This window comes from Corvus kubaryi, unplaced genomic scaffold, assembly GCF_017639235.1.
Source record: "Corvus kubaryi isolate FWS band 111438036 unplaced genomic scaffold, C.kubaryi_AGA036_p1.0 134, whole genome shotgun sequence".
NCBI classification, from domain to species: domain Eukaryota; kingdom Metazoa; phylum Chordata; class Aves; order Passeriformes; family Corvidae; genus Corvus; species Corvus kubaryi.
In genome coordinates this window covers 10,427,702-10,455,279 of record NW_024580668.1, presented here as the reverse complement: position 1 = coordinate 10,455,279, position 27,578 = coordinate 10,427,702, and the positions used below count along the sequence as shown (strand labels likewise).

The 27,578-nt window shown below is 45.8% G+C and overlaps 1 protein-coding gene across 4 annotated transcripts; it reads right to left on the bottom strand.

The window, feature by feature from the left end:
• Positions 1 to 219: 219 nt before the first annotated feature.
• On the bottom strand, positions 220 to 25,236 carry ARHGAP40 (Rho GTPase activating protein 40). Of its 4 annotated transcripts, none has more exons than XM_042050308.1 (16): positions 24,800 to 25,236; positions 17,701 to 17,873; positions 15,425 to 15,627; positions 10,188 to 10,408; positions 9,575 to 9,650; positions 8,621 to 8,772; positions 7,844 to 8,009; positions 7,408 to 7,499; positions 7,213 to 7,290; positions 6,796 to 6,955; positions 6,033 to 6,115; positions 5,307 to 5,513; positions 4,897 to 5,037; positions 3,820 to 3,980; positions 2,940 to 2,995; positions 220 to 2,597 (listed from the first exon to the last, which is right to left on the bottom strand). In XM_042050308.1, exons 1-16 carry the CDS (start codon positions 25,217 to 25,219, stop codon positions 2,491 to 2,493), a joined length of 2,496 nt encoding a protein of 831 aa, XP_041906242.1. In that variant the 5' UTR covers positions 25,220 to 25,236; the 3' UTR covers positions 220 to 2,490. The 4 variants fall into 4 exon arrangements, with proteins under 4 accessions (XP_041906242.1, XP_041906249.1, XP_041906257.1 ...); XM_042050315.1 differs by having other exon boundaries at positions 8,621 to 8,769; XM_042050323.1 differs by lacking the exon at positions 24,800 to 25,236 and adding an exon at positions 17,968 to 20,149.
• Positions 25,237 to 27,578: the final 2,342 nt, after the last annotated feature.

Below are 27,578 nucleotides of genomic sequence, written 5' to 3'. Positions count from 1 at the left end.
CTTTGTTCTCAAGCACTAATGAAAATGGAGCCAAGAGATTTTACTGTATTTTTATTGCTTCACCGAATAAATGAAATTTAAATATGGAATTAAAAATTCGTAAAAAATAAAAGGTATTAAAAGCCAGCCTTCAGAAGTGGGTTGCATATCAGTGACTGAAAAATTTACACTTACTTTTCGATACAAAGATAGGAAAAAAAAATTTAAAAAGCATATCCATCATCTGAAAAAAGCCGTTCTGGTTTTATTTTTTACATTTCCTTTCATATTGAAGACCTGATATTTGTCTCAGGAGAATCTCGCACTAACTTTGTTTTTCACAGCACTGATTCACATTGTTTGGTGTTCAAAAAGCCCCACTCATCCGTAGCTCACAGCAGCAGTGATGTAAGTCTTGACCCCTCAGTAGACATGGACTGAATGTTTAATAAACCAGCATATGAGGGGTGGAAAAACCACAGCACTGTGTGATCCTGCAGGGTGCAATTCAGCTTGTAAAGGATCTTTGAGCTCACACTAACACCTTTATGGGTTGGGTATTTCTCAGGGTATCACATCTCTGGCATTTTCTCTGTGCAATCTTTACTCCATCACTGCCACAAAGAATTCCAGAAGGGATGTTCTGTAGGTACCTTTGGTTTTTAATGCCCTGTTTTAAAGCAGCTTGATCTTTCCAGCAACACAAATCACCCATCCTCAAGGAAAAGAATCAGGCTCTTTCAGGCACAATTTAGGCCCTATAAAAGAGGCACCTCAAGAATTATTGACATCTGGGTCAGGGTTGGGAGGTTCTATTACAGGTTCTTAAGAAGACATCTGTGAATGTGATCCAACCAGTCAATGCATCTGCATCATCTCAACCAAAAAGAATAGACAGACTCTCTAATATAGGGATAATTTTAAGATATCACCACCACTCACGCAGTACTCACAACAAGCTGGAAAGAATATGGACTGTGGCTCACCTGTTCCTCAAGGATCTTAACCACCAAGAGGATTTAACCACACAGACAGACTAATTACAGAGTGAAGCACCTTTACAACAGAATCTAGGAGTCTGAGATAATGAATAAGGAAAACTACACATCATCCTGGGGAGAAAAAAAGGAGAAGAGGGAAAATTCAGATTGCAGTGGAAAAACTCCTTTAACAAAAGAAATAATACTGGAGATTGTCACTAGTGCAGCTAGGATTTGGCAAATTAAATACTTTGAGTATGCACTTGCAGGGCAGCCCTGCTTCTGCTGCATGAATAAATATCCAACCGTGCTTAAAAACAGGATTTAGAGAAAGATGTCCAGATTTCCAGACAGGCTGAGTGTTCCACCCCTGGCACTGCACAGTGGGGTCCCTCACATGAGGTATTTCAGCATCACCACAGAGGAAAGCAACACTTCTGCACTCCTCTCCACAGGCACAGTCCTCTTGCAGCCAAGGCTGGGTGGTGATGATGATGATGATGATGCAGCAAGGTGTGAGTGTTCTCTCTCCTCAGCCCCTCCAGCCCACAGTGGCCACACTGTGCTGAGTGGGATGGAAATGTGCCACCAGAGCAGTGAGGGCTCGGCTCAGTTCAGCCACCTCCCATCTCAGGGGACATTTGTTGATTTTTGAACAAACACATTCACACAGAATCTTCCACAAAGAAGTTCAGTTCACGTGGCCAGGTCAGATTACCAACTACACAGCAACTTCAGGATATTTTTTCCCTTGTCTGTTGATATATAGGTTGTCCATCAAAATAAATGCATGTTTTACCCTCATCAGGGGCAATGTGGGTTTGCATTACCAGCAGAGCTGCATGGGACAGGCATCTTTCCTGTCACACTGCATGCCTGAAAGGCTGCTGTATTTTCCATACCTTTTTCCAAGGAAAGTTATTCTCTTGTGTTGTATGTAGGTATTTAACTGCAGACATGAAATACAGGATGTTAGTGTCACATCCCATCTGGCCTTTTTGGAAACATCCTTTTTTATTTTTCAAAGAACATAACGGGAGCTTAATAGTGAAGCCCAGCATCAAACACTCTTCTGGTGGTGTGCCACAGGCAACCAGGGACCTTACCAAAAGGATGTCCCTAGTACCACTGCAGCATTTGACTGTCACTTCTCCAAAAGAAAGAGCAAATCCAGAATACACAAGTGCTTTCTACCCTATTCAAGATGATCTTTCTTCTCTTCCATTCCATCTCTGTTGCACAACCACTGTAGCTTTGCCTTCAGGGCTTGTTTTGGGGGGATATTTTGTTTAGGAACAGTCATTCCCCCTGCAAACTCTGCCACACAATGATAATTGCTGATTGTTTCCAACACCCCTGTCAGCACAGAAGCTACTGTGCTCTCACTGTCAGCTGCCATGGGAGCAGTTAATAAAGGTGCTTTTCCTTCAAGGAAACAAGCAGTGTCTGCTCTGACACTACAGCAGGGAAGTCTCTATTTCCACACCTTCCAAAAACTGCAACCAAGTGCTTTGTTTTGCTCATGTGTTCCTTAGAACATCCGAGGATAAGATGGGTTTTGCTTAATTATCCACTCAGCATGGGGGTTGATGTGGTACAAGTCCAAGAGGTAAGTGTCTGGGTCCAGGCAATGCTCACCTGTTAAAACAAGACATTCAGAAAAAAACCCCATATTTTTTATGTCCTTATTCCTTTAGTTGCTAGATTTTTTTTTTTTTTGGTTGCTTTTGCCCCCACCTAAAAACTAGGAGTTGTTCACATTCATTTCAATATTACAACTGCTCAAAGCATTTCCACAGATCTGAAGTAATGGCTTTGAGAGGAAAGAGGGTAGATGTACATTAGATACTAAGAAGAAATTCTTCACTCTGAGGGTGGTGAGGCACAGTTGCCCAGAGAAGTTTTTTAACTCTCTCCTAAAAGAAGCTAAGCATAAAAACTGGGTATCAACCCTTATTGTCAGCTACCACTTGTACTTACCAATATTGCCTCCCACTTCATACAGGAGCAAGTTCGTGCACTCTGTGGAGTTGTTACTGCAGAAAGAAAACCACACCAAAGTTAAACCTCTGCAAACACAGGTTAGGTAGTTTAGTAGCATTTCTTCCAAAAGAACTGTTTATGGTTCAGAGGCCAGCAATGAGCAAAGAGGCCATGGTACAGAGACCTTGCTGATCCTCCTGCACAGTGCAGGGCACCCAAAATTGGTGAAAGAGAAAACAAGGCAAGCTGTTGGTGAGACAGCAGCTGACCCATATCCACTAACTTCCCCTCCACCCTCCTTGTCTGGACACCTCCTGGGACACAGGAGAGGCTCTGCCACATGACCTGCTACAGACAGTCTGCAGGAACTGTGGCAGAGGGGGGCAGGAACTCTTCTGTTCCTTTTTTGGATTAGTTCAGCAATTCACCACAGGAGCACAGGAGGGAATTGCAGAGTTTATTTTAGGAAATCCCGACATTAACATGAGCACACTGGAATTACTACTCCAGGCAAATGATACAGGTGATGCTTTTCTGCAGGAGAGCTGGAGGGGGGGGTGCTTGTCACGGTCGATGTTCCTGCCCTTTCCCCTTTCCTTCAGCAAGGATTCTGGAGTTCACTTGGTGAACAGCAGCCCAGAGGGGACCACTGACCTCCTGAGAGCCTGAGCACTGAGTGGAATCACTCAGGAGCTAATATTTGCCTTCCCCATCCAACACCATTTCCTAAGCTTAGAACAGAGGAGCAGAAAACAGTCTCTCCTCACAACTCACTGTGCTGCCACCTCACCTCTACCTCAAGACAGAAAACAGCAGCTAGACCACTTAGTTTTTTTCCTCTTTTCTTTTTTTTTTAAGCAGAGAAAAAACCATTTACCACTTGAGGAGGTTGACAGTGTTAACAATATTCCAGCCATTCTGGCACAGGTTCTTCTGAAATTGCCTCAAGACATCAGCAACCCTGGTTGCATTGTTCAAGTGCACCTCCAGAGAGTCCTTCAGGAGGAGTGATGCGTGGACTTTCACAATCTTGGAAGGCTGAACGAGGCAGGCAAAAAGAAAAAAGTGCTTAAAGAAAGACTCTTATCAGCCAAAACATCAAGTTTCAAAACAGATTGGAGAGTATGAAGAATTAAAACTATCCAGGCAGCTGTTCAGGGAATTTAGACTTCTTTCTTACACACGGAGTACAGGTTGAAAGCTTATGGAAGCACCAAGGTGAGCATTATGAATAAATCATCAGTGTTCCGGTGCTGTGGCCACGAGAGGAGCCCTGTGCTCTCCCCATCAGCGTGCGCTGGTGCTCTCTGCTGTTCAAACCCAGCACTGACACCAGCTCGGATGAAAACAGCATTTGTCAGAAGAAATTTTGACGAACTGTTTTGCACAAGTGTGAACGACTCCTCTGAAATTCATTTAAATTACTCGGAAAGGAATTTAGAGATCTGGGTTGTAGGCTATTGAATTCCAGAAAGGTCCTTTCCAAAGAAATGAAGCACCAAGTGATGTGCCACCTTAACAGACATTATGGAGCAAAAGAAAATTAGGCAACAGCCTAAATTTATGCTTTAAGTTCATGAAAATAAGTCTGCCTCTATCAGAGCAGACATATCTGTGCCAACACACGGGACACTCAGAGCCATATGAAGTTTGCTCTTCACATGGGGCAAAACAAACATTTCTGCTCCTGATCTCTTCCCTCCTCACCTGCTTTTAACCAAGGGTTTTGTAGCCTGAAATGTATTTCAAATATTTCAAAGTGCTCTTGCTCTTGGGATCAGTTTTTGCCACAACCTGGCCAAAAATGTCTGGGAAACCGTTCCTTATTATTCTGCATTTTTTTGTCCCTCTTACTCTTTTCAAGAGTATCACGTCTTACATCTTTCTGAGTTCTCAGGAAAATCTTTTACACTGCCATGAACGGGTTTGTGTTTTTTCTCAAGCCCTAGCTCACCTCTCCCTGGTTCTTTTCCACCTTGTCTTTATCAGCGTGAATCTTCCGCAACAAATTTTTAATTCTCTTGTCGCAGAACTGGTACCTTTTGCTGCTGCTCTCGTTCAGCTTTCTCACTTGAGCTACCAAGAAAGAGGAGACCTGGGCAGGGGAGAAGGGTGAAAACAGGAATTAAATCAAGCAGAGATGACGATGTAATTTAGGATCATCATTTTCACTCCTTAAATAGACAAAAATATCTGTGTACCTTGAGGACAGGTAGTCTTGGAGTTCAACAAGAGGTTTTTCCTACAGGCAACACAGGATGTTTAACTCCTCTGAAATTTCCAAGTCCATCCCCTTCCCCCATCCCAGTTCTAACAAGACCAAGACACTGCTACACCACAGCACATAATTCCTGTGGAACTTACTGTCCAGAGCAGATCCTGGTAATGGATCATCATCCGCACCACGTCAGCCGCCCCCTCCGCCAGCTGCTTCTCCTTCCCCTCAGGGATCTTGTTTGGCAGCCCCTTGTGCATGAAGAGGTTTGGAGCCATGACTGTGGAAACGTTCCAGAGGTTCATTTTGTTGCTGTTCTCCCTGGCAACCACTTTGCTGAGAAACTCAAGCAGGGCCTGAAGAGAGGGAAAGAGACTTAAGCCATCCATTATTATTATTACTCAAAAAACTACCATGGCAATTGCTGGAGAGATCATTAATTAGCACTTTTTCTTGATATATATCAGCAAATCCTTTTTCTCCAGTCAAGAAGTACAGTGACCGATTTCTAACACTAGGATAGCAACAAATAACCACACCAAGAGAGGTTTATCCAGCATTTATGAATCAGGAAAGACAGTCTGTGTGAGAAACAGATGAGTTCTAGCTCCTTGGCAGGTGGTAATTTACAAAGTCTAGCTGTAAAAGTCACTGGATCCAAAGCTGAATCCCCTGTTTTCCTTCAGTGTCCCCTCAAAGCCATTCCCAGATGTGGAAAAACAAACCCTTTTGGATTATCTCTTTCGCCTCACGCCTCCACTGGATTATATATTCCAGTGCTCTAAATGGAGTGTGCAGGGTGCTAAGTCAGCCTTACCTTTAATACCTGGGAACTGAACTACTCAAGGAGGAAAAAAAAAAAATCAAGCAGTTACCTTCAGAGTGTTTCTGTTGGGCTCTGGCAGAATCAGGATCAGGAGGTTTAGAGCTTGCAATCTTTGCTTCAGGTCTGGAATATCTAGAAGGAGAATAACAACAGGACAGAGGATTCAGGCTTCTGATACTGTTCTTTCTGAGCACAGGAATCCTCCAAGGAATAAGACAATTACTTATTGAATTGTTTGGCATCTAGAATCTGAGACCTTGTTTCACAGAAGTGACTCAAACTCATACTCTCCTTATGAAGTGAACTACCCATATTTTGAAGCCTAGCTCATTTCCTCTAGAGTACACTGTCTGCCAGCAACTCTGATGTCCTCGAAGGGCAGCAAAAGAACCCATAATTCCCCATTTTTGGAACAAAAAAGTTGTGCACTCAGTGAGCTTAACACACCCAAACTACTTACTGAGGCACCTACCTCAAAGAAAGGTGCTTGCAGAACATCAAAATACACGCAGACAAGCCAAGACTGTGCGCCCTGGACAATCACCACAGCTCAGTCTGGGTGTCATGATTGATCAATTTGTCCTAACTGATGGCAGCAGCCTTGCAGTCTCAAGTGACACATAATTGAAGACCCCAGGACAGTGCAGCTACACAAGCACATATTCAACCAAGCACCAGTGACTACAACTCCCAGCTGTGCTCCGTGTCCCCATCGGATCCACTGGCTCACAACACACCTGACAGGAGAGCCCAGGACCAGTGGATCTCTGCACAAACCAGCCTGGTGCTAGCCAGGCAGAGCAGGGACTCACTCTGGACAGCAGCAAAGGCAGGCAGGTACTCTGCTGTCAGCAGCGGGGCTGGCAGCTCTCGGATGAATCTCTTCAGCAGCCCGGACACGTCGTTCTGGTGAACCTCATCCCAGCGGAACAGGCCGCTGTAGAAGTCCCTTTCCAGCTTCTGTTCCAGGCTCTATGAAAAAGATGGAACTTGTCACACACTTTAATAAGCAAATGTGAGATAAATTTTATAGCTGAGCACTGGGAAGGCAACGCATCGAGTCAAAAGAGTGCAGAGACCCTCAGCACACACTCCTGGAGTTCCCAGCAATAGAGGTTTCTCGTTGCACTGGGAAGGGGACAAGACAATTTAGGTCATTTAAGCACTTGCTTCAGCAAATGCTCCCTGATCACCTCTGACACTTTCAAACACTGCTAAGGAACTCATACCTTGATTCTGGTCTGGGACCCAGAAATTCTCAGGATGCCCTCTGTTTCAAGCCCTCTCTTCTCCAGGCAGGACAGCAGCTATAAAGGGGGAGACAGAAAGCTCTTAGGCACCGAGGATGAGGAGTCAGCCCATCCTTATCACAGGCTCCTGACTCTGAGGACCAGAGGTGTGAATGAAACCAGCACAGAACTTACTGCCTGGAGTAGCAGAGGGACCTTGGTGTTGGGCAGCAACTTTTGGTCATTTTCCAACAGGGTGTTGAGTGGAACTCCAAAGAGCCTTTTCTCTACAATAGAAACAACAGTGTGTAAGCCCATATCAGCTCTAATACAGGTGTAAGAGATAAACCCCCCCCACTGCAGACTAGGAAGGCACTTCTGTAAGCACAGATACTGGAGAAGGAGAGGAATAGTTAAACAGGACAAGTGCAGCCAGACATAAATGTGGTAATAGGTCCTGATGTCATGATCCACTGACTTCCAGGAGAAATCCTGCCCAAGGAAAACACACCTGTCACAAGGTTTCTTATCAAAGACCCTCTGTTCTAACATTTGAAACACAACTGATGAGTGTATGATGAGAAGATGAGTGTAAAAAAAAAAAAGGCACCAAAAAAAAAGTGAAACTAACCTGTTGTTTTCAGTTTTGTTGCTTTGTTTCTCTTCAGCTCAAAGCCCAGGATATCACAGAGAGCTGTAAGTTCAATGAGGGCCAGTGTAGGGATCTTCTTCATGTCCTGAGCTGAGAGATCTCCAATCCTGGTCACTCCTAGTCTGCCCTTAGGGATCTTATATCTCTAAGGGAAAGAGACACAAAAAGTTCAGTTCAAGTTATCACTATTAATCCCCCTAGTGAAAACTTTTGCTGTATTTTTATTATTCTTTGTCATAGCCAGGCATCTGTTCTTCCTGCTGTGTTCAAGACCAGACGTATGCCCAAAACGACGCCTACTCAACCACCAGTTTAATAAATCTTTTCCCTTTTCAATAATCATACTGAAGATCTCAATTTCTCTAAGTTAAAGACAGTCTGATACGCATCCTAATCTAACAGAACTTTGGAAGGAATCCAGTACAACTGTGGGGAAGAAAACTGTCAGAGTTGAGAGTAAGAAAGACCAGTTATTAATAATTTTTCAGTGGAAACAACCCAAATCTGTATTACAATAACTAGTTTCATACAGAAACCTTACTTCTCTTGACCCTCCACTACACAATGTCTATCCTTGCCCAACACTGCAAGGATAACAGTGCTACCTGCCCACAAATACCTGCCTAACACAAACCCATCACAACAGCAACCATAGAAGAAGTTTCCAAGAGCTGATCACACAATCAAAGGGTCTTGTGCCCTCTTGACAAGCTGAGACTAACAAATTCTAACAGGATAAATTCCTTCAGTGCTTACAATTAGGGCATTTCCATCCTTTAACTTCCTGGATTCAGACAGGAATGATCCCTTGAGCAGGACAGCTGCTTGCTCTGAGTAGGCAACATCCATGTTGAACACCTCCTCTTTCCCAGGGTTTCGAACTGTGCAGGAGTAATCCTGGGTTTCTGCTGCAGAGGAGAAATTGTCTTGAATTTCTGCAAGCCAGGAGGGTGAAGCTTCGAAAGCAAGTGTGCTAAAAATGCAGTTTGAGACAGGTTTGGTACCACTGCTTGTAAAAAATCCTGCAGTAACCCATGAAAACAGTGTCCCCGCAGCACAGAGCGACCAATAGGGTAAGAGTCTTCCCTGGAAGGGTGGTCAGGCATCAGAACATTAGAACAGGCTGCCAAGGGACATGGTGGAGTCACCATCCCTGGAAGTGTTCAAAAATAATGCAGATGTGGCACCTGGGGACATGGTTTAGTGACAAACACACTGGTGCTGGGTTAATGGTTGGACTTGATGACTTGAGAGGTCTGTTCCAAGTTTAATGATTCTGTGATTAGTGCGAAGTCATAACATTATGGTTAAAATCACCAGGTCACTGGTAAGACACAACCACAGCCTTAAATTAAAGGACACACCTATGGCTAACATCTCTTTACACAACTGCATGTGGCATTTATTAGATTTCACTTCATCATCTTTACTAGACTGATTTAATTTTCATCTTTCCGTTGCTTTATCAGAAAGTTACAATGATCAGCCTGAGTGGCAATCCTAACAACGCTGGAGCCTGGGAAAGTTTATCAATCCACAGGTGTGAATAATCATGTAAAAATCCCCAAACCCCAGTACAAACAAGGTCAATGTTTCAGAACCTGTATATACTTATACATGTGAGTGTGTGGCTTTCCTCCCAGTTCCAGCCCTCCTTCAGACCCTGCTCCCCACTCAGTCCTACTCTGCATTTAAAAATTTCCTCCTTACTTCTCTGGGTGTTTGAAGTCCGTAGATTGTGCCACAGTGGATCTGGGCTGGACTCCTCTTTCTCTGCTGCTGTGTCCTGAAAAATAGGAAAGAAGTTGTTTTAGCCACAACCAAAAGAGAACTGCAGGAAAACAGCAGAAAAGCCAGTGGTTATGAGTTCTCTACCAAGAAAAAAAAAATCTAAATAAACCAACCAAACCCCCCCCGCCCCCAAAAAGGCAGTGTTAGTCTTTCTCCAGGATTTCCAGCTCCACAAGGTCAGCTTATCAGAACGGAATTTGGGAAGCTCTCTTGTTTGGGTTAATGGTGCTTTAACATGTCACTGGAACAAAGAAAACACAAAAAGGCTCCAAACAACGCCAGTGCTCCACGAGGCTGCCCTGCTGTCGGCACCATACCGAAGCATTCCAGCAGGAATGTTATTCCAGTCCGGGAAGGCTCTGGATCTGCAGGTTCTGCAAAAACTTCTCAGCACTGCAACCAGGACTTCTCCAATCTCTGCATCCTTTCAGCTCAAGAGATAGAGACATAACAGGAGCTCCAGACCCAGAAAGCCAAGTCAGCTCCCAGGAGGCAAGAAGCTCTTTTAGGAGACCCCACTAAAGCAACAAACCTCCGAGCTGACCACTCCGAAGATGTCGCGGACGTCGCGCACGGGGTGCTTGTTCTTCCTGCACCGGGAGCGGGAGTAGGTGTCCAGCCGGCGCTGCACGGCCGCCGCCTGCGTCTTGGTCAGCGTGGACAGCAGCACCAGGTTGTCCTTGTCCGAGCCCGGGTCCCCGAGGAGCTCGGACAGCCCCGTGTCCTGCAGCCACTCGGCTTCGGCTTCTCCCTCTGCCAAGCGGGGCATGAGAAGGTAGAGTGAGCAGAGAGCAGCGATCCGGGTGCTTGCATGTTGGAATTGTAAAAAGAAAAGAAGCCCGGGGACTCCGGCGGGGGGAGGAAATTGCAGTCCAAAACCAATATGGTTGATAAGAGCAAAACTCCATTTATTAACAATCCAAAGGCACTTATATAGTATACCAGCTTGTTGACTCTTAAGTGGCTTAAAGCTTATCAAGGCGAATTTCTACTTCTACATAATTGGACTTACATTGGCAAGCTTCTACAGTTATGTTATGATTAAAAGAATTCAGAGGTCACCTCCCTTCTCTCCGAGTGAGCACATCTTATCAGCACAGCTGCATCGCTTCAAAACTCCCTTTTTGTTTCCCAGGCCTTTTTCTCACACAGGCCTTTTGCTTGCAGGCTCTTGCTACAGTTCTTTTATTGATCCCATAATTCTATCAATGATCCATGCTCCTGATCCTTTAATAATTGCAACACTTGCAACGCTTCAGGGGCAGAAAACAGGAGCCTGAGAGGCTCCCTGTGTGGGGTGGCCACGGGACATCACCAAGAGGGAGGCATGGCTTTGTTCTGAAGCCATGGCTGTTCTCAAAATCTCAACCCTATTCCCAAGTGCCCAGATGGGTATGGGGATGACACCAGGGGACACACAGCTCTCTGGGCAGGTGTAGCTGCCCACACAGTCCTTATTGCTCACCCCAGGTGAGGAAAAAGGAGAAGAAAAAAAACTGTGGAGGCACAAAAACTCAGGCTCCCACAGAAGCTGGGTAGAAGAGGGCACAAGTGTGACTCTGGGTGCTATTTAGACAAGGATTGTGTCAGGATATGGGAGGGAAGTCAGGTGGGCTCGATAAATCTGCCTTTCTGTGGGCTGCCTGTGCAAAGGGGAGCTCTGGCAGCAGCACACAGCCACCCCAGAAGGAATGGCAGGGCTTCCCTGGATCCCACCTGATCTTTCAACAGCTTTGAGAATGGACAAAAGGTCTGTGAGAAGCCACAACACACAACACTGCATGTTTGGCTTTTGTACTTTTCCAAATGACTTGGTTGCTTCTATTACTTTTTATTTATCTATATGCATGTCTAGGTATCAACAATGTTTTTTTAAATATCCAGATCCTGACCTGGTAGGTTCAAATATATTTTACTTAATATACTTGCTGAACTATTTGTCTGCATCATCCCTACTCTTTTAATTTTTTTAAGTGGATTGGTATCCATACACTCAACTAAAGCAAAAGTGTTACTTTTACTCTGTGCATTCCTTTTATGTCTGGGCCTATTCAAAATATCACTAAAATTAAAGACCATTCCAGTTCCAGAAGGAAGTGTGAGAAGCCTGGAGACAGTACAGCAGCATTACTCAAACAAGCTCAATTCCACTTCATTCTTCAATATATATAAAGTTGCACTTCAAACACACAACACAATTTCTTTTTCTGATGGGATACACTCATAAGGAAGTGCAAGTGAGAAAGCGCCCTGAGCAAGGCAGCTACTTGAAATTCAAAGATGAAAGAAACAACTTAGCAGGTGACTTTAACCTCAACACAGCAAACACCACAAAGCCTTTATCTTTTCAATTCCATCTACCACGTTCATTTGCTGCAGGCAGCTCCAATGCAGCCCTACCAAAGGTTATACTGGGAAAAAGAAAAATCACAACTGATCTGATTGGCACGGAGCAGCTCATTCCCACTCTTCCTGTCCTATGCAAACATCCACCTCCTCAGCTATCACTGCTGCATCAACAAAAAGCAGCCATGCAGCTCTCCTTGAGAGATGAAAGAATGTAATTTTTTTGGAGGCACCTCATGTTCACGCAGCTTGCAAACACATGTTGTGACACAATTAAAATAGCCTTCAGAGCATGGTCTTTGAGATTTTAGGTGTCATAATGAAACAGAACTGTTTTCATCATCACTCCACAATAAATAGAGCTGAACTTGAAGTCAAGTATTTCCCCAAGTGAATCTTCTAGCAAATTGTGTGGTTTTCCTACACGGTCTTAAATTTTGGTCTTTTCCCATGTCTGGTTTACAGAAGTTAACAAGTAACAGCATCCCCTGGGCTCCTCACCAAACCCCTTCTTGTCCTACATCTGTGGTTTCACAGCAGAACAACACACAAAACGCCCCTGGTTTCTTTTGCTTTTGGGAACTAGAGGAAGTGAAGTGTATTGCTTGCAAATTTTGAAAATAGCCAATTCCAGTCATAACAGGAAACAAATCTTATAGACAATACCAAACAGCAGCCCCTCCATCGGACATCCGTGTGAGCCTGCTGCCCCATCTGATGCCAAAGCACCAGATTGTAATTCCTCTCTTTACTATTTTAGCCCCGTTATGTTTGCCAGTAACACAAAAGGAAGCCAGCAAAATGGGTTATTTATGGGCAAAAGGGAAAAATGGGAGAGAAACAGGTCAGAACAGAGAGATCCACAAAAGCTGAGCTACAGGTTCAAGCCAGGAGGAGCTGCTGAGATTTGCCTTGTGAGTTCCAGGCTAGCAGCATTTCGGGAGAGCACAGTTAGGAATGATTTTGCAAAACTAAGAAAACCAGCTCCATAAACTTATTTGAAACGTAACCTAGCCAAAAATAACATTCATAATAAAGTAATCACTTCCCAAATATTTAAAGGACAGCTACAGCATCCTACGATTTCAGACTAAACATTAAGCACGGCTTCCTATCTAGTTTTTGAAGGTGAAGAATCATGCTTTGCAGACAGTTCTCAGCCATGGTTACATGCTGTAAGGTCACAAACAGGTATTTTAGTGGCAGAGTGCCTGTGTCCTCAGATGGCTGTGCTGCCAGGCCCTGGAGAGAGCTGGGGAAACAGTGACAGCAAGGACAGCACAACACTGAATTTCAGGAAAAAGCTACTTCCTGCTCCCACCAGCTGTTAGCAAGGCCACCAGTACCCTCAGCACCTTTCAGCTGCCCCAGACCTGCAGCCACACGCTGGCCTCCTGCTGCCACCAGGTCACCAGCAGCTTCCCAGGACACCACCCCTCACCCAGGGCTGGCACAGGGGACTGGTGTTCCCAGCTGGGTCAACGTTTTTGCAGTGCCTTATCTGTCTCCCCGCTGTCCCTGAGCCGTGGCTATCACCAGCCATCTCCCAGGCTGGGCCACGCTGTCTCCAGACAGCCCAAGTGCAGCTTCCCAGGATTTATGCAAAGAGTGAAGGTGCCTCTGGCTCCGGGGAGCCCCACAGCCTCCATGCTCTAAGCAGGAGCTGCAGAGATGTGAAAGCCAAACCCTGCACACCATCCAAAGCTTCCCCTCGCCACCAACACTCCCAGCGCGAGGTTTATTTGCCTAAGCTCCTCCAGAGAAGGCACCAGGAGCCTGAGCCTGCCCCACCTCCTTCCCCAGCCTGCTGGGAAGACTTCACTACTTGGAGCATCATTTCAAGTCTGTCTGGTTTCATTGGCCAATGAAGCACTCAGCTCCCGCCTGCTAGATTAATCTACAGCATTAAAAGACACTTTTCCTTGTGTCCCTGCTTACACACAGTAATCAAATGGCCTCCAGCATATCAGTCTTTAGGGTATCCCAGACAGTCTTTCATCTCACGGCATGGTCTCTTTTCCAGTCTCCTTCCTGGTGCACTCATTTTCTGAATCACTTTGCATCTCTTCCAGTTCTAAAAATCAAACTTACATCCTTTATAAAGGGACATTAACAGCAGACCTTCACATTGACCATGTCCCAACGATGGCAGACAGGGATGATGATCTTCCCACCCTGCTCTCCAGAGCCTCTCTGCCCCCAGAAGAGCTGTTGGCCCTTCCCAAGCACAGCAGACACTGGCACTGTCACACAAACATTTCCCCAGGACACAGACCGTTCTCAGTATCAGGCAGCACAGCAGCTGTGCAGGCTGCAGACCTGTGCTCAAGGGGATGTACAGCAAACTGCCTCAATTTCTTCAAAATGGGCCCAGGAAAAGTGTGATCCCCACCTGTGGGATCACTGGGTGTTTATGACCATTTATCCCCCCTCCAGCAGCCCGGGGTGTCGTACTTCACATGTGTAAAGGGACTGCTCATCAGGAACTGCAGTGACAGGACAAGGAGTAACGGGTTCACACTGAAAGAGGGGAAATTTGTGTTAGATATTGGGAAGAAATTGTTCCCTGTGAGGGTGGGCAGGCCCTGGCACAGGGTGCCCAGAGCAGCTGTGTCTGCCCCTGGATCCCTGGCAGTGCCCAAGGCCAGGTTGGACGGGGCTTGGAGCAACCTGGGATAGGGGAAGGTGTCCCTGCCCATGGCAGGGGGTGGGACTGGATGGGCTTTAAGGTCCCTTCCAACCTAAACCATTCTGTGATTTTATGATTCTATAGCAGGAAAATGTATTCAAAAAATTTTGGAATAACTAGCCCAGGTTCCAATTATTCCAAAGCACTGGATAACATCAGCAATACAGAAAGTGCATTAGAAACACCCCATGCACATTTCTTCCAAAGAAACAAAAAAGGATGTGCAGGAAAAACCTTGTGTGGCTGGAGTCAAGGCTTTCTGGATGTTTACTGTGGTTTCTTGAACAGTGAATTAGGGAGGGAACAGTCTGCCTTCCACAGAAGAAGCTCCCACGAAAGCCACTATGATGAATCTCAGAACCATGCACACAAACAAGGCTTCCAGAGCAGCCCCAGCTCTCACAGAGTGTTTACCATACACCACCTGAACTGGACTGAGAGCCCCCACCCTTGGTGTGGCTGCTTGAAAAACCCAGAGCCTTGAACGTGCTCCTGGGACTGACCTTTGGAGTCAGCTTTGCTTCAGAAGCCGAAACCAGGCCAGGCCAACCCTCCCCTCCCCTTCTGCAGGGCATTATCCACCACCCAATTAAAATAATATCTCTATCTCTGATTGACAGATAATATTCTAACCATACTCCAACAGGCTTCTGAATGGTTCAGGTGCCTAAGCCAACCTTCTGTTTCAGATGTTCACATTCCTCTCCTCACTCCCAACATTTTTGGCAACCTACCCTCCTGTGTTTTGACATCTGCAAGGCTGCATTCCTCCTGCTCGGCTTCAGCGCTCTGCTTAATGTTCTCTACTTCCAGCCAAAAACTGTCCATTGACAAGTTGTCCAAAGCCTCTACCCTGGAATTTGTGCTCTCTGACACCGGGGATGCCACAGGGCTCTTCGGAGGAAGCTGGTTCATTTTCCAAGGGCAATGTCTGGTGCTGAGAGAGGAAGAGATAAGGAGAGAGAGATTAAGCTACACGTATTACATACGGCATTCACATCCAGCCTTCACTGATTAATGACTGCAGCAGAGCCAAACAGAGGTAAGTGCTGAACTTCCTTTGCTGAGTGTTTAGCAATACAGACAAGGTTGGGACTAAATCCCCTGGAGAATGGGGAAAACTGCTGTCCAAACATGCGAGAGGACACAGGATCAACACAGTCTTTGCTGTGCTGTCCCTCCAGTGACCTCCAACACACCACCTTCCCTGCAAGTTAGCACAGACACCCTCTGCATTCACAGCCACCCAGGATGTTCCAAGCTCGGTGCACGTGTTCTCCAAGGACCTGGCACAGGCAGGAGCCTGGCAGCTCCCACCACAGCAGCCCAAACCCAGCAGGTTTGTGCTCCCTATGCAAAAACTGGCACAGCTCCGTCTCCGGCACTTCAGCTCACACAACAAACAACTCACAGGGCTGAGGCCCCCCTTTCCTGCCCAGACCAGATTTTTCAGCTGTGAAACAACACGAAGCATCCTGGGAAAGCCAAGCATATGGAATTTTCTTGCCACCCTGCTGATTCACTCACGCGCAGCCGAAGTCCCAGACTGGCCTCGTTCAGCTTTCAGCCCCTGTGCTGTGAGGTTCTCCCCACTTCATAAAACAGTGCCTCTCCTAAAAGGAGCTATAATTGTCTTCAAAGAGTTCCAAGCCATTTAAGCCCTGTTACACATATTTTTTCAAAGACTTACCAAAAAAATGGGATAAGTGGAACACACTTATGAGAACACCTCAGTAGTTCCACTTATGAATAAAAAATTAAGGAGATGGATGTGGGTGGTTTGAGAAACACCCATGAACAGCCACCACCACCAAGCAGGCCAAAATTCCTTTCTAGTGTCATAAAAAAAAATAAAAAAAGATCAAGTCTAAGCCTTACACCTTGAAAACCATGACAACAAAACACCCACAAAATGCTCTTTAGCCTCCTGGCCCTAGGAGCCAAAAGTTATAGATGGTGAAATATCTGGAAAGTTTTAGCCCCTTTCATTCCAGAAAGTCCTTATTAGCAGTTCTGGCACTAGTTTGCTTCAGTTATGAGAAGCATCTCAAATTTTAAAAAGCTAAATTGGAAGATCTAACAACTAAGAGACAAATGTTGTAGGCCATTCTGCACTTGTATTTACACATGTGCGTGCACATCACACTCACACCTGACTCTGGCACACACAGGCAGCCCCTCTCTTCTGAGGGTCAGAAGCACAGTGATAACCATCACTCCAGGAACATCTGGAGACAGCCACAGCATTGAGAGCAAGAATAAGAGGGGTTTGTTTGTTTTACAGGAACACAAAACTGAAAGACTGAGTTGAGCTAGTCTGCCACACGACAGGCAAGGACAGAAGTAGTCTGCTTGTTTAGCCCCATCCTCACTTTCCTGTTTCTGGATATTCAAGTAACACACAAGATACTGATTTATAGCCTGATGGAGCACTTAAATAAATCTAAGATTTACTTATTTTTACCTGCACAGTTCGTGTCCAACTCTCTCAGTTCCATTGCAGCTACTAACCCAATTTATTTTTTCTCTTTTCTACTTTTTACTGCTATCTTTACCCATCTTAAGAGTTAAAAACTTTAGTTGCATCCTTCACATGAACTCTTCATCTTAATACTGCTCTCTATTTTCTCACATTTGCTGACAACCATCTCATAAGATTAGATTTAAACAAAGACACCTTGCTAGCATCAAAAAAAGCTGTTCAATACCTTGCTAGGATTCGGTTATGAACCAATCAACAGAACTCATCACTTGCAACGTGAAACTAAGTGGAAGGAGGAATTCAGATTATTTTGAGGGAGTTGGTTTTGTCCATATCAGGAACACTGGAAGAGAAACTTGCACTGAAGAAGTCTCCCAGTGCACAACACTCAGGAACCATCTTGGAGCTCTCCTAATTGCTCTACTACAGGCTTTCAACAGGCACAAGGCAACTCTTCTTGCCTTAAATTACTGCCCTATACTCCTGTGGGATCCAGGTTATACAGATTAAAGCAGCTCTGAAATGTACCTTTCCTTTGTGTTCAGCTTGGTTTGGAGCTGGCTCATAACACCCCAGAAATCTCCATGGATCAACACCAAAACAGAATTTAGGTTTGCAGCTCCAGGAGGACCTGCCCCAGACCTGCCCAGCAGCTTGCACCCAGCAGATGTGCTCTGTGACAATCCCTTCCCCATGCCTGCCTGGAAAAAACAACACATTTTTAAGCCAACATAAATAAAATCTTCAGCTCTTTCCAAAGGGTGGCTCTTGACTTAGATCTTCTGCATGACTTACCCAGACACGAGGCTCTGAATGCTGGTTTCAGTCCAGGAGATATTACTGCAAGTGGAGTATTATTTGTGCAAGGCACTAGGGCACATTCCTGGAGCACACCTGAGGAGGGTCACACTGTCCCTACAGCCCAGGTTTCAGGCTATGCCCTCGCCAGCAGCTGGGTCTGATCTGCTTTCAGTCCATATCAAGACTCCTACACAGGGTTCTGGTGCAAGGACAGAGTTTTGCCAGACAACAGGGAACTGCTGCACCTCATCCCACTCCAACTGGTGCTTCCACGTCACCCACAGTTACTTTGCTTCTTTCCACAGCTGGAAATACAGATGTTCTCAGACTGCTCGCACCAAAAGCCCACCAATCACACTATAAACCTACTCTAGGAAAGCCATAGCTGAACTACTTTTGTGTCAAACAAAAGCCATCCTAATTTTTTACTCAATTGGCCCATTTACTGATGCACTAAGCTTGATTTCACCGAGTTGCAGGATGCTAATATCACACAGAAGCACTACAGAGGGGCAGCAGGACCCAAAGCCCAGCTCTGCAAGTGCTAAACTAGAGCTGTTGCTCCTGTCTCACAGGACAACATAAAACTCAGGCCTTCACATTTAGAAAATGTTTTATTTTCTGGTCTAAGTTCCTTTTTTTCCTTGAACTCAGTGCATGGTGCTTTGCAGATCCAGCTGCCCAGGTGGAAGGCTAATTTTAGCTTCAGTGCACCTAAAGGATTGTTCTTCCTCATTGCATTCCCAAGTCAACTGGAGGGCAACCTGTGACGTGCAAGCACAGCAACAGTTGAGATTGAAAGCAGAGATTATTGGCTTAAAATGCTAATGGCTCAGTGCAACTGGGCAAAGAGTAGGTGGAATAATCAAGTTCACTCCACTGCACTGTCAATATAACAAAAAGCAGCAGATTATGAAGCTTTAAAAATTAACCCAACAAAAAGGAGACTGTCAGAAAGATCTTGTTAGGGACAACCATAAACGAAGGGCTCTGTGGGGAGACTGAGCACCTTAATCCAGCCTTCTCCTCTTGTTTAAGAGCACAGGCAGTTTTAACAAGGCTCAAGATTCACCTGGCACCTTCAGTCTAAGCCTGACTTCACAGCATTAATAGCACAGCTATGAGAAATAAGGCTGGTGCAGACCTTACAGAGTTCATTTTCTGACTGTTTCTTCTCCATGTCCCCTCCGTGTGGATCCCTGGAAACTCTGCCTGCCTGGCTCAGTGCTGAGGGCTCACTGATCCTGGGCTGGAAAATGCACTCTCAGAGCAGGTTTTGATCTGCTCCTAGATACTGTCAGCACACCGCAAATATGTTGCAAACACTCATGTAATTCTTCACCCTCTTGAATGGCAAAATACAATAAACTCTGTTGCTATGTTCACTGCAGGCTTGAATCACTCCCATGAGAGAGCTTCTCAAAGGACCTGGAGCTGCCTGGGCTACTTTTCTGCTTGCTCAACATCCCTCCCTCATTGAAATCCCTCTCTAGCAGATGAATAAATAAAAAGGTTCCTTCTCAAGCATTTCAAACAGACCAGGAGGAAACAAGTGCAAGCCAAGAAAATGGAATTCCTTTAAGACTGCTTCCAGAAAAGCTAAGATGAGAAAAAGGCAACAAGAACAGAAGAACTCGGGCAGACAAGGCAGTCCTGCCACACAAGCAGCACCCAGTCTTTAAAGACATCCCCAAAGATCTGGAGCAAGCACAAAGGCCCACATGGAACAACGAAAGAGACAGAAAGTCTGAATTAACTTCAAGAGCAAGTTTGGAGCAGCACACCAAGCCACAGCACCATTCATAACAATCCAGACCATGAGCATGAAATGCAAGTGTCTGCAGGAAAAAAAAGGGAGATGAGTCTATCAACTGGTTACAGTATTCTGACAGATGAAGACCTTTAGTCAGAGAACAAAACTACATTAATGTCAAACCACACACATCTTACCTGCTTGCAGTTTACTTCAAGGCCAAAAACAACAGATGAGTACAAAAGCAAAAAATTGAAAGGAACAACCAAAAAGTCCATGCAGGCTCTTCTCACATTGCTTCCAGGTTCTTACCCTAAGCAAGCAGTTCAAACCTAAATGATGAACTGTGTAGTTAATTCTGAAGAGGAAAAAAGTCACCTAAAGCGAGCACATCACAGTTCATGTTCACTAGGTTTTCTTGTTTATAATCACGTAGTGGGATAAAGGCATCCAGGAATAACAGACAGGAGTATTTGAAAAACTGGGAAAATCCTGAAGCAGTAACTCACATATATATATATATATATATATATATATATATGTTTGTTTTTTGGTTTTTTTGAACATAGATATAGCTGTAGATATTCTCAGTATTGGAGGTTTAAACCTCAGTCTATCAAAATTATCAATGCAAGTATAAAAACAGGTTCCTGTATGGAAGAAATCAATGTACTGCTTATCAAAACCTTACATGAAATACACACGATCAACTATTTCATTCAGACACACAGAACTACACAAAATTCTATTCCCACCACAGAGAGAAAAGTTATGCAGGAGATGCCTCATGAACAAGAATTCCACAACTTCTCTACCAAAGGTCTAAACCAGAAGAAAGTTCTGCTGCAAATCTTTAATGCCTGGATTGGATTAGTTACACTTAAAATCCCCCAAATGTTGTACACAAGCACCACTACCAATTCCTCCTTTCTCCACACACCAATATGCAGGAAAGAACTACTAAAGCTTGCTCTTAGGAGAAAATGGAAAGCACGTGGCTGGTTCAGATTCCTCAGACCAGACCATAAACGCAAAGAGAGATTAATTATCAAATTACTGTGGTGGCAATGAACAGTAACTTACCCAACAGACTCTTACCACACTTTCCTTTCCCTGGTTTAACTCAACCAAAGCAGCTAAAGAGCCAGAATTAAAGCAATTTTAGCAGCAGTCTGCCACTGCTGACATACATCTGCATATCTCTGACCAGAGATTTGCTCACATACTCAATAGTTTCACTGAGAGCATCGCCTGTGAGAAGTCACAATGCCTTTAGCCCAGGCTATTTTATCCAGCACTGCTGCCAACCACCACTTGTGTTCCTATTAAGGCATTTTATCAAGGACTTTGCACATGGGGGATGGCACAGTTGAAGGTCTGTCTCTACAGCACCAGCGAGAATAGCTAAGATGTCACTGCCACAATTTGCTAATAAGATTACAGCTTGTTTTCAGTAACACAGCAATCAGCTCATCAAGAACTTCCATTAAGCAAGCAGCTCGGGGAGCAGCGTCATTTCAGGTTGTTTTGAAGAAGCCTGTTCTGCAAGTGATAAAGAGGACGTGCCAGATCGTGCTCTGTGTGTGGAGTAATTCCTGCCAGCTCCAGCTTTCCCCCCTTCCAACAGCAAGAAGGCACAAGCTCACCTCCTGCCTGGCATCCTCTGTGGCACCAGAAAAGGCAAACAGCAATCCTTTGGCCAGGACTGTGTGGAGAGAAAGATGTGACTCCTAAGATGTGTGTGTATCATAGGACTTCAGCTTAGCACCTCCAGTAATTTCTGGGCCAGACAAAAAGTCCAGAGGGTGGTGAGGCCCTGGCACAGGGTGCCCAGAGAAGCTGTGGCTGCCCCTGGATCCCTGGAAGTGTCCAGGGCCAGATTGGACAGGGCTTGGAGCAACCTGATCTGATCATGGGCATCCCTTCCCCTGGACCAGTTTGGAACTTTATGATCTTTAAGGTCCCTTCCAACCCAAACCATTCCATGATTCTGGAACTATATTACCTCCACCACAGCATCAGATCTCAACTAAAGCACAGGCTGTAACTTCCCTGACAATAAGTGTCTCTATCAAAGTATTTAAGGGCAAAGAAACTCTATCTCATCTTCTTTGTCTCAGACCTTCATCTGGAATAGATTTGTCCTCACTCAGTGTAGTAAGGCGCTAAATAAGCAAGCCAAGGAATAAAGAAAGTTGCCTTTAATGACAGATCTGCCTGGAGGCATCTCAGACAGAAACTCAGAGCAGAACAAACACAGGACTGATAACCCCATGCAGATACAGCCAAATTAAAAATATTCAAAGCCATGTTTAGCTCAGACTATTAGCTGGGTGTCTGTCCATCACACTAGGATTTGTTTTGGCCTCACAAGACACCCTCTCTGTGCATGGTTTTGTGTTTGACTGTAAGGTCACTGCAGACGAGCCTGTTGTTCACTTTCCCTGCATTAGCAGGGTAAGCCAAACAGGAAAGGGCTTTTATCCAAAGGGAAATCCTGCTGGGAGAAAGGGGTACCTGGCAAAACAAATCTTTAGTAGTACTGGGATCTTTAATGTGATTGTGAATTGATAAATCTAATCTACAGGATGCTTAGATGACCGTCATTAATTAAAAGGTGGCATTCCTAACCCTACTTCCATCTCCACTGAATCCACATCCATTTAAATACATCAGCAGCTTTGTCCATCCAGTTCCCACAAGGACCTGGTCTGCCATTCCAATTCCACCCAGCAGTATGGCACCAGAATCCCAAACCCGTCAGCCCAGCTGGCGTGGGGCTACAAACCCCACAGCCCAGTAGCTCCCACATCTTGTCCTCACCCACTCCCCTCTCCACCACACAGAAGCTGCCCCGGGCTGAGCCCGTGCACAGGAGCCCATGAGGAAAGCAGCAGGTCAGGAATCACTGCCCTTTGGTGACCTTGCTGTCACAGTCCCGAGCACACACTGCCAGGGATTTTGCTGAGGCCAGAATGAGTCAATACCTCCCAGTCACTAAACACAGCCTCAAAACACGCTACCGTTACCTCAGCTGAAGCACCTTCACTTCATTGCCATCACTGCTGGGACTTCAGGTGAGATGCTCAGCCTGTGCACACCTCAGGCACTCAGCTGAGGGACAAAAGGCTGAGGGACCACTTGGCTTCCAGAGGAAAGGCTGCCAGCGTGTTTGAATCCACTATAAAAAGGCTGTGAATTTATTTCTTTTTGATTATTCATTAACCCAAAGGCTTTTTACTAGAGCAGGTTCACACATACTAAACACTTGTCCTGCAGCTTCTTAAATGTTGAACTTGGAGTAAATCAGGATGGTAGAACTTGTCCTTATTTCTTCTTGTAGCCCAATCTACCAGCTGTACCTCCATTAGAGCACAGAATGAGTAACTGCAAGTTGTTGCTCAGCTGCATGAGAACAGCCCAGAGGTGCTGGAGAAGTCACAAGAGTGATTTGCTGACCAGCACAAGGGAAGCAGGAGTGGAGAGGTGTGCTGGAATCCAGCTATGCTTCCCTCATGAGAGCTTTAGGGATGCAGGAAGACAGGGAGGAGTCACAGGCTCCTCACGTGGATTTCTCAGGGCAGAGTTATTACACATAACATGAGGTGCTTGGCTGTTACCCTGCCATGGAAACCCTGGGCTGGGATTTATAACCAATTCTGTAACAGGAGTGTCACCAGCCAGCCCATGGCCACCAGCCCTGTCTGTGAGCCACCTCAGGTACCACGAGCTTCACAACACCGAGAGGAGGAGTGGGAGGGAGGCACAGCTGGCTCAATGCTTTTGCTCAGTGCTGTTTAGGAGCCATGACAGCACCACCAGCCCCTTTCAAGCCAGTAGGAGTCTTACTGGGAACTCAATGAGCATGGCAGAGTTGCTGATCAAAAATAAACAATTAATTAGGTCAATTAATTAGAAGACCAGGGTGGCATACCCTTGCCCTATAGTACAGGTGGGTTTTAGGTCAATCCTAGGAAAGAGGCTTAGTTCCACATATACACACAGACACCTCTCGCCTGTGGTGAGTCCTGAGCAAGCAGGTGGGAAGTGTCACTTGGCTGGAGTTCAATGTTTCGGGCAAAGTTGGTGAGCAAGTTTGAGGTTCCTGCTGTAGCACCTCTTCAGAGCTGGCCACAGAGGTGTTCTGGCACCAGCACAGACACTGGAACTCAATGGACTCGTTTGGCAAAAGCCTTAAGTTGTTAACAAATATTTCAATTTTTATCAAAGAAACCCTGCAATGCTCCAGGTTTTAATCTCTTTCTCTCACACGTGGCTAATTTTAAAGTAATTTACCATATTACTCCTGTCTCAGTCCCCCTACGATTATTTTTTTTTTCACAGCTCTAATTTTGCCTAGGGTCTTCTAAAGATTTCCTGTCTGCTTTGAACACACAGTCTAGTCAAATCAGTCGAGAAAAAATGAGAGCTCTGACACATGAAAATGTGAGCTGTGACTAGAAGTAAAATCACTGTCAGTACATTCACACAAAACCAAGAGATTTTGATCACTACAGCAAGTCAACAGTCTAAAACTCTATGCAAACTCCTAAGCTGATGCAAATACACACTAGATGAATTCTTAACTTGTATAATATCCAGTAAACACACAAGCAGAATGGTGTTTGCCAAGCAGAGCAGTTCAAATTTCAGTTCTATCCTCTACTACTTGCATGATAAATCAGCAGTTCTTACCTTCATGTAGATCCACAAACCCCTGAACAGCCCTCAAACCCCAAGACAGGTTATCACTGTATCACAAGGAAGCATTTCAGCCCCCCAGGTCCCACTTCCCCAGCTTGCTGCACTCAGCCCAATTATAGAGTGAGTACGAGAAAAAAGAGCAGGGATTTTCGTAGGCTTAGGATAAGCAAAAGAAAGGGAATTTCCACAGCTTTCCGTTCAGGATCAATGCACTCAAAGCGCTATTTTAAGAGCATACAACAGCCTGCTCACCTCTAGAAATTCACCTTGCTTCCACCTACCCCGCCCCAGGGGCTGCCTTGCCCCGTGTCCCGCTTTAGGGAGCGGAGCAGCCGGGAGCAGCCCGGATCCCACGGGAACGCTCCGTACCTGCTGAGGAGCTGGGCACAGCTGGCTGCCCGGGCAGGTGCCAGCACCACCCGGGGCCTGGCCATCCCACTTCTGGCCATCCTGGAGCCACACGTGCCGCGCTTGTCCATGTCCAGCCGGGAGGAGGGGGACAGTCAGTCCATCCGTGCCTGTCCACCCGCTGCGGAGTGCCCGGCTGGGAACCGAGAGCTGCTCCTTGTCACCCACGAGGTGCCCACTGGAGGAGCATCCTCTCCTCCCTCCCTGTGTCCCCCTGCCCCGGCAGGAGTGAGCGCAAATCCGGCTGAGCCCTCCGGGCAGCCGTGCCCGAGGCTGAGCCGCCCACGCCGGGGACACAGCCCCCAGCCAGCACCCAGAGAGAGCAGAAAACAGCACGGAGCTCTTTCCAAGGCTGGGTTGCAGCTCGGGCTTGCTAAACATTAACGTAAGGCTCAGCCCACGTGGAAGAGTAACTCCCGAGGAAGGAGGAGTCAAGCAGCTTATTCGCTCCTTAAAGTTGTACTTGAGAGAACGTCGAGAAAAGCACAAAATATCTGCCCAGGGACGTGGGGAGGGCAGAACCCCCCCCCCTCCCCGCGAATGCCTATTAAAAAAGCGATTCAGCATTTCTTGCCATAGCTGAGCAGTGAGTAAACCCCAGCTGGATGTAAGGCACTGGCGTGGAAAGAGCAGTGTAAACTCGTAACACCCACAGAGAATATTTTGCAAGATCCAGATTATTCTTTAAAAATCTCATCAACAATCAATGCACAAGTGAGCAAAGGGTTAAAGCAATCGGATTCCTTGCAGCCATTTCTGACAGGTTTTGTTCTTTCCTTGTTATTGTCTCCACAGTGTTCCAGTAACTCTCCTTTCTTCTAACATTTATTATTCATAATCCCGAAGTTAAAGGGATGAGTAACTTAAGTTTTTTAGTGAGGGCAGGCAAAGCTCCTCCAGCACAAGTACTAATTCCACTCTGTGTTTCCCATATTCCCAGTAAGGCAGGATCTACAGCTCAGCCTGCTTTGCCTCCAACAGTTTAAAGGGCAGCAGCAGCTATTTTAGAGACATCCCTCAGCATAAAAGAGCCCATCTTGGTTTTGTTCCTACTCACACAGCTATTTTTCCAGCCACTGCTGAGCCCAGCTGCTTTCACCCCACCCTGCTGCTGAAGGAACACTGCCCCACTCCCCAGCTTCAGATCCAGGGCTCGCACTGGGAAGGTGTTTGGTCTGGGACATTTGCAACTCCCCACACTCCCTATGCAAAAGTATTAATGGGAATTTCCTCTCTTTCCCCCCTTACCCAAAATTCCTGTAAAACTTATTCCTCCACCCATATTCAAAACTCAGCTTTATCCACCTAGCTCCTCCTACATCAGCCCCAAACCAAGATCAACCACAGAAAGTCCCAGCTTGTGAAGTTCACAGTTAATAACCAAAACACACAGACCACAGGTTTTACAGCACCACAGAACAATTCACAGGCAGCACATCACAGAATGGGTTGGAAGGGACCTTAAGGACCACCCAGTTCCAACCCCCTTCCACAGGCAGGGACACCTTCCACTAGCCCAGGCTGCTCCAAGCCTTGTCCAAACTGGCCTTGGACACTCCCAGGGATGGGGCAGCTTCTCCGGGGAACCTGTGCCAGGGCCTCCCCACCCTCACAGGGACCAATTTCTTTGTAGCAGCCAATCATAAAATTCATCCACTAATGAAGACTGTAGGAGCACACAGAAAGCAAATTAAAGATTTCTCATGCTTTTATGCAGACACGCAGACAACAGCTGCTGCAGAAGCGTCACCATCATGTGTGACCACACACACTGCTCAGGATGTGAGACATGGGAGGGGAGAGCAAGGAGAGGTGACAACACAAACCTCTGTGAGAGAAGAGGTGGCTGCTCTTCACTTGCTGTTTTTACAAACTTTGGAAAGCATTTTTTTCTCCCCAGGGAGCACCCAGCCTTTCCAAACCACTTCCCACTGAGTACACCTCGACCCGAAACAAGGGGTTAGGTTTTAGGCCATTCCTTCTCCTGGACATAAAATCACCTCTAACCTGCCAGCACTGGAAGCAGATGGGCCCCACAGCCCATAACTATATTTCTTTTGTCCCTCAGTGGTGTTCCTTGTCATTAAGTTTCTTTTAATAACTTCAGCAGCTAGCTGATCATCCTTTTTAATGGGTCAATTTAGAGACAGAGGCTCCCAGACACTCGTACCAGGCAGTTTCATCCTCACAGGTTTCTCATGCAGTGGTAATAACTCATCCAGGCTTGTTGCACAACTGAGGCAAATTTAAAACATCCAGATGAAGACAGAATTCTTTAAGAGAACATTCAGCTTTGATTACTCACACAAAGAGTACACAAGCACTGCTGAAAGTTTCTGATCTCTGTGGATAATAACAGCTGCATTACAGCCTTTCACGTCTTCACTCCTGTCTGCCCTTCAGTTATTCATGGTATTTGAGAGGAGTAATCAGTAAGTTTATCTCCTCGATTGTGCTTGTGAGGAAAAAAAGGTGGAGGAATAAAGGCCAGCTGAGTCTGCTTTTTGAGACAGAGTGAATCAGGGTAAATATTCCAACTCTGGTTTTGAGCTCTCCAGCATGTTTCACACTCCAGGACAGTCTTCCTGGCATCATTAGAGATGAGATAAGCTCACTAGGATGAGATTATCCGGATCACAGGAGCTGAATCTTACTCAAATACGGAGACAAAGAGCCGTATGATGCTCTCAGCAGCCAATTAGTTCAAATGAATCATGGGAACAGACCCAGCGCTGTTACC

Coding starts and splice junctions, on each gene's coding strand:
- ARHGAP40 (XM_042050308.1), bottom strand. CDS start 25,219: ATGTTTAGCAAGCCCGAGCTGCAACCCAGCCTTGGAAAGAGCTCCGTG. Junction 8,010..8,620: donor AGGATGGAAATGCCCTAATT/GTAAGCACTGAA, acceptor TCTTTCCCTTAG/AGATATAAGATCCCTAAGGG. Junction 6,116..6,795: donor TGCCTTTGCTGCTGTCCAGA/GTGAGTCCCTGC, acceptor TTCTCCTTCTAG/ATATTCCAGACCTGAAGCAA.